Here is a 7224-nt window from a genome sequence, read left to right on the forward strand (position 1 = left end):
GGTGAGATGATGAGATGAGGGAAGGAGTGTCTTTATTAGATAATACACCTTGTGAAGACAATTATTTAAAAGGTTGTTTGAGGACTTTGCATGTGGACGCACCATCACACAGTATAAGTAGGTAGATAAGAAGCTTCTCAGCGACAGGGTGTAGAAGTCGCATGGTGGTCAGGGACTGGTAATGGTTCCTGTTTTAAAAAGGTGAAGGTGTGCGGCCCCGGGAAAACCTTTGCCAGGGTTCTGTCACCGGTTGAGGTGATTCATCTGATGGTAATGCCTCTGTAGTGCCTTTTGGACACGTTCCACTGGTGGAAGACCCCCGAACATGCAGGAGAGATTTTATATCTCATTTGGTTTGGGAGCACTTCTGGAAAACTCAAAGACATTTCTCGGGGGAGGGACATCTGATTACCTCACGTGGTCCGTTGTCCCCATGACCCAGCCCTGGTTAGTGTTAGAAAAGGGATGGATGGACTTTAACGTTAGTGTGTCTCTGAATCCCTGTGTGTTCGTGTGTTGTCTTCCTAACATGCTGAGTGGCGTTCGAGCTGCTCTGGTCACTGCGAGAGGGCTGAGAGGATTTTGGTGTTTGAAGTGGCAGACAGCGTTTCTCACTCAAGGCATGTTACCTCTGATGGAAACACCGACAATGTTTAGAGTTGTTGGAAGGTGTTTTTTTTATATAGCGAGGCTAACAGTGTCCCTCTGCTTCCAGACTTTGGAATGTCCTTGACCAGGTCTCGGTTGGCGCTGGTGAAAAGGTCAAATGATGCTGCACTTACTGAACTCTGAGGACTTTTAGTTTGTTTTTCACATTTTTAGTTGCACTCCATCTTCCTGCTCCCGTGTGGTCTTGGCGAGTCGAGCGCAAGTTGATAAAAAATGAATGATAAATGATAAAAAATATAAGCAATCTATGTGGGAAACCTATAGACGATAGACAGTCCCTCTACTTGGTGAAGACCGATACAAGACGACGTGATGCAACATGAAATGATGCTATAATATAAAACGTTCTGATGTAATCAGATGTAATATGTGTGATTATGTCTCCTGGTTTCATACAACCTTCAGAATACAGTCGTCCCTCGCTATAACGCGGTTCACTTTTCGCGGACTCGCTGTTTCCCAGATTTTTTTTAGTGTAATTTGCATGCTTTTTTTTTACAGCGTGCTGTACAGTATGAACGTGCATTGTGTTCTGCGTCCTGATTAACTAAGGGAGTACTGTACAAGATGCGTGTAAAAAGGTGTATAAAAGTGTGTAGTTGGGGGTTTTACGGCCTTAAAACATGTATAATAATTGTAAAACGTACTTTGCGGATTTCGTTTATTGCGGGTTATTTTTAGAACGTATCCCCTGCGATAAACGAGGGACCACTGTATATGAATTTACCAGAAAACATAAAACATAAACAACTTGTCTTTTTCTCTGTGAGGTCTTGGATCTTTTCTCTGGTTTAATGATGTTCGTTAGTTTACATCCTGACTTTTCGAGGGTGTCATGTGGGTGTCTCGCCCCCTGCATTGTGCCTGCAGGAGTCAGGGCTGCTCCAGTACTCGTACTTTGATGTTCACCCAAAAACAAGACGACAAATCAGCTCCATAATTAGATCCAGCGTCGAACAGACGAACAGCACTAGAGAAATATTTATAGTTTTCTGAACATTAGAACATGTAAATCTGTTCGAATAAACTCATAATCATACAAAATGTGAACCTGAAAAACAATAACATGTCCTCTTTAATAAAAATCACATTTAGTGAAGAGCACATTATGACTTGTTTAGGACTTGGAACTCAAAGTTTATGACATGAGACTTGTAAGTCTTGACTAGAGACTTGATTCTGGACTAGTCTCTTCTTGCAAACTGACTCAGGACTTTTAAATCTGTGATTTGTAAAACAATGACTGGTCCCACCTCTGTCTCGTACACGTTAGCTTCAGCTGAACGTCTCAGGTCATCGCAGCAGCTTGAATCTTTAATCCTTCAAACAGATTCATCAACATTTCTCTGAAACAGCACATCTCATTATTAGCCAAAGAAGAAGAACCAAACCACAGAAGAAAAAGAAGAAGAACTCTGTCCTGGTGCGCGACGGCGTCACACAGCTGTTGGTTGTTCATCATCATAACAGCTTTAACGTGTCCCAGATCCATAAAAACCAAAACACTGACTGGAAATATGACAGTAAGATACACAACAGCATGAAAAGAATGCATCGTTTCAGCGCCGGAGTCCTTCTATGGAGACGGAGCCGCAGAGGAGGAGACGCTGCGTCGCCTAAAAAGGCCTCTGCTTCTGCTGTGTTGATGTTCTTTGTGTGGGGTTGTAAGAAAATCTGTGTGTGTGTGTGTGTGTGTGTGTGTGTGTGTGTGTGTGTGTGTGTGTGTGTTTGAGGCTCGTGTCCTTCCTTAACACACACCAGCCTCACCAGGGAAGGGTTGTGTTTTCCACGGCTGAGTGACCAACACCTCGCTTTGCTGAGCTGAGTCCAGGATGGTCTGTCACATTAGGCTAATGTTGACCTATGTGCTAACCGACCTCTGCCTGTCTCTCTCCCTTCAGACCATCAAGGCGACGTCTCCACTCGGCGATCCCCGGGTCACCTACAACCTGGAGGAGGGTCAGGTGCCAGAGACCAACATGCCGGTGCGGTTCTACGTCAAGCCGAACCGGGCGGACAGCTCTGCGTCCATCCTGGTGGCCGAGAACCTCGACTACGAGACGACGCGCTTCTTCGCGCTACGAGTGCGAGTCCAGAACGTCGCCGCCGTGCCACTCGCATCGTTTACCACCGTCTACGTCAACGTGACGGGTAAGATGGAGGAAGGACGATGTGTTAATAGATAGAAAAGAGTTTTTTAAAGGGCGGTTTGAGGATTTGTTGCAGAACAGAAGAGCTTCACAGTGTCGGCTGTCTGTACATGACAGCACGTATATTATATTTTCAATCTGCAGAATTAATGTCGTTCCCATCGTTACAGGTTTTGGTAATTGCTGTCACAAACTAATAAAAGTGACTCTTTTGATCCATGCAGTGGCGCTCTGTGTATTATGTAATGTTAATATTATAAATGAGTTAATAAGTGAGTGAGTAAATTAGTGAATCAGATGCGTGACCAAGCCAGCATGTAGAATTGGTCTAATTAACATTTTTCTCTTCGTTGCATTTCTAATTTGAAAGCAGATCTCTCTTTAAATCAGCAGCACGTTAACGCTCCTCGCTCAGCGCCGACCAGCCGAGGGAAAGACGCGATCAGGGAACGACTGACAGTCTATAATGAGCCACACTGCTGGAACATGATGAAGAATATGACGGGAAAGAATAATGAAGTGTAGTTCATATCTCTGGTGGTCTCTGGCATGAGAAATAAAAAAAGAAAGCGGCAGCGACCGGTGAGCTCGAGCTCCACGCCGCCTCGTTTTAACAGTGACTCATTTCCCAATCAGCGGCTGTAGGCGGGCGGAGAGAAGGAACGAGAGGAAACACTTCCTGACTTTGATTGGCTTTGAACAAACCCACATCGGACGCTGTAATTGGCTTAGCGGAGCTTGAAAGTGAGCTGACAAGCTGCTTTGTGGACTCTTCACGGTGTTTGGAGGATAATTCCTCACTAATAACTCAGTTCTCATTAGCGAGGGGGAGGCGCGGTCCAGCTTCACTTTGTGATGGACGTCTGCTGATGATATTCACAAACTTTCCTGTCTCTGCTTCTGTCTCTTCGTTTTGCTTGTGTCTTCCTTTCTCCCCGTCAGTTTTTAATCCGGTTTAATCAGCTTTCATGGACGTGACAGACTCAATGTTTCCTTCTGCCAAATCCTGCAACGACAAAACAACAAATACGATAAATTTAGAAGAAAAAGGAGATGATTTCATCACTCTTCTTTCTTCTTTCAGACGTGAACGACAATGTTCCTTTCTTCCTGTCGTCCACCTACGAGGCCACGGTGCCTGAAGGAGCAGAGATCGGCACGTCGGTGGCTCAGGTGTCGGCCACAGACCTGGACTCTGGACTGCATGGGATGGTGAGGAACATCTGCAGGTGCACTGATTATCTGTCAGCTTCTTCTTCTTCTGCTTCAGCTTCTCTCTCCTCCTTCTTCAGATCCACTATGTGATCCTGAAGGACGAGAGTGGAGATTCTCAGTTCTTCAACATTGACTCGCGCAGCGGCGTCATCGTCACTCGAGCTTCCTTCGACCGCGAGCAGAAAGCCTCGTACCTGATCGAGGTCCAGTCGCAGGACGGCTCCGAGTCGGCCAGACCAGGCCAGCAGGGACAACCCAACACCGGTAACAGACAGAAGCAGTGTCATAGCCACACAGGGCAGCGGCCTTATTTAAAACCAAATGGTTTTAACTACAAACACGTTCACGTCTTCAAATTAAACAAACAAATCTTAATTTAGAAACGTCATTTTGTGTTTTAATGTTCAAATACAGAAACTGATCCACAGTTTAGGAGGTGACGGTGTGACTGTTCCTTTCCTCAGACACGGCCTACGTCAGGATCTTCATCACAGACGTCAACGACAACGCCCCGGCGTTCGCCCGGCCGGTCTACGAGGTGAGCGTGGAGGAAGACGAGGAGGTCGGCTTCGTCCTCATCACTGTCACCGCCAACGACGAAGACGAAGGTGAGCCGAGGAATTCATTCTCTCCTTCTCTCCTCTCCTTCTCTTCTCTGTTCTTTCTGTCACAGCTCGTTAGTGAGTGCTGTTGCTCCCTTGAGGTCGACAGTTTTGATGTTTGTTTCTTTGTTTGTTTGTCCCTCGCTCCTCTTCCTCCTCAGCTCTAAACCAATAAGCATCAGGAGGCAAAAAAATCTGAAAAAAACAAAACAACTCTCTCTGTCTGTCTCTGTCTCTCTCTCTCTGTCTCTCTGTCTCTGTCTCTGTCTCTCTCTGTCTCTCTGTCTCTCTCTGTCTCTCTCTGTCTCTCTCTCTCTCTCGGCCTCGGGGGTTTTCTTTACTGACTGAATGAAAGTCGGGTGACGTCTTTTCTTTCTTTCTTTATTTCTTCTCCGCGCTCATTCACTCCTTCGCTCTCGGCTTCAGATTCCAGATTGGTTCGGACTCCCTCAGGAGATCCACAAACTTCCCGTCATCGCTCGTCTTGACTCGTTTCTCCAAAGCTTGATCAGATTTTAGATTTTCACATCTCGTTAGTGAAGCCTTCAGCTTTGTGCGAGTCCACACAGAGTTTATGATTGGGACACATGGAATGAGTCATGAAGCTCCAGACGTCTGCTTCTCATTCCTAATACAACTACACTGTAAAACAACACGCAAAGTCAATTTAACTGCAACATTTTTTACAGTACAGACAAACTATTATTTCTCATTTTTGTTCTTAGAGCCGAGAAATTTATACACATGTATTTATATTCACATTCAGACTTTGTAACCTGATATTTTTTGTAAAATTACAGACAGATTAATGTGGCTCATTAATATAAACGCTGTTCTTGGTAGTTGTAACGTGGATCTTGTTCAGTTTTACATGAATGTGTAACATTGTTCAATCACAGATAATGTCTGTGATGATTTCTGCTGACTCAGCAGGGATCAGGTCTTATGTTTTAGTTAATCTGCCATCGACCTGCCTGTGAGGAAGCTTTAAGGAGCTTTAGACTCAGATGATGGTTCTCCTTCTCGTCTCTGGACCCCCCTTCCAGTGGTTTGTCGAGGGGTGTTTGTTAATTACCACGGGGAGTCCCTGACGAGACACAGACCGGGGATAAAGCGTCAACGTTTGGGAGTGAATCATCAGCAGTTTGCTATCTTAGCATTTCTTAATCCCGTGTTCAGCGTCTTCGTGAACCTCGCAGGGATCCATCTGAAGGGAATAAAGACTAAATCCAGACACTTCCAACAACAAGCGCACGTTAGAGAAATAAAAACCAGCAGCTGATGAACCGGAAACACCAGAAATACAAAGCAAAGCAGAATTTTAAACCTCACGAGTTTGGTGACGTGTAACGCCAAAACAAGGCAGCACAGGTCAGACTTCATAAACAGATTTGGTTTTAGACAGTCTGCGGGGACGTCGCGGAGACTACGTCCAGGTTTTAGACAGTCTGCGGGGACGTCACAGAGACTACGTCCAGGTTTTAGACAGTCTGCGGGAACGTCACGGAGACTACTCGTGAAGAGTAGAGTTTGTAATAATCTGTATGTGACTGATGTAAGACATACAGTGTGTGCGTGTGCGTGTGCGCGCGCGTGTGTGCGTGTGTGTGCGTGCGTGTGTGTGTGCGTGTGTGTGTGTGTGTCTGAAGGTGAACGAATCAAACTCCTGAAAGAGTTAAAGGATCTGAGGTTTGATGAGCTGTAAACTCAACTGAAGGTTTTATCCTCCGGCTGCAGCACCGTCACCTTGACTGCAGCTGTGTGTGTGTGTGTGTGTGTGTGTGTGTGTGTGTGTGTTACGTGAAGCTGACAGGTGTTGAAGCAGAGGCGACCTTCTGTCCGGATATAAACCGGAGGTCAAGCAAACACGATTACAGGACACACACACTTTACTGCGTTTATTTCAGCTGCATTTGGTGTTTATTGGAATAATCAAGGGTGTGTGTGTGTGTGTGTGTGTGTGTGTGTGTGTGTGTGTGTGTGTCGGCGGTGGGTTTACATTACATCTCCTCGCCCGCCTCCACCCGTTTTAAAGCTGATTAGGCGCAGCAGCTTTTGTCACCCGTTGAGTTTTTGGTCCTCCGAGTGGAAAATTTGCCGAACTCAGTGCGTCTGGTAACGAGATCAGGAGGCTGTTTCTTTAATTCCGCTGAGTTCGATGTTTGTGTTTAGTGTCGCCGCGGGGTTTAACACACACACACACACACACACACACACACACACACACACTGCTGCAGTGAGGTTGAGTGATAATGGGGGTGAATGAGTGTGATGCTCGTGTAATATGAGCGGTGATGTTACTGTGCAGAGAAGCTGATGATGATGATGATGATGATGATGATGATGATGATGATGATCACTGACTGAGCTGTGAAGGTCGTTAATAATCTGAAGTCTCAGTTTAGAGACTGTTGATCCACACTGACCTGTGATCAGGTGAACGGTGTCTCTGTCATTCGTACGTCTGTTCTCACACTATGTAACTTTGGGCTCCGGGTCGGGAGAAGTACGTAACGCTTTACGGCACTAAGTCACACAGCAGCAACTATTTCACTGATTCTGGTGAAACTGGATCATATTTTATGGAG

General features: G+C 45.8%; 1 protein-coding gene across 3 annotated transcripts in view; it reads left to right on the forward strand.

The window, feature by feature from the left end:
- LOC104938055 (neural-cadherin) overlaps window positions 1–7224 on the forward strand; it is an 89718-nt gene that overhangs the window by 58023 nt on the left and 24471 nt on the right. For all 3 annotated transcript variants that reach the window (XM_027275370.1, XM_027275371.1, XM_027275372.1), the window contains exons 13-16: window positions 2571–2820; window positions 3904–4031; window positions 4112–4298; window positions 4499–4642. In XM_027275370.1, coding sequence (XP_027131171.1) covers window positions 2571–2820; window positions 3904–4031; window positions 4112–4298; window positions 4499–4642 — 709 coding nt within the window. The remainder of the gene's footprint in view (window positions 1–2570; window positions 2821–3903; window positions 4032–4111; window positions 4299–4498; window positions 4643–7224) is intronic.

This window comes from Larimichthys crocea, unplaced genomic scaffold (genome assembly GCF_000972845.2).
Source record: "Larimichthys crocea isolate SSNF unplaced genomic scaffold, L_crocea_2.0 scaffold107, whole genome shotgun sequence".
Lineage (NCBI taxonomy): Eukaryota > Metazoa > Chordata > Actinopteri > Sciaenidae > Larimichthys > Larimichthys crocea.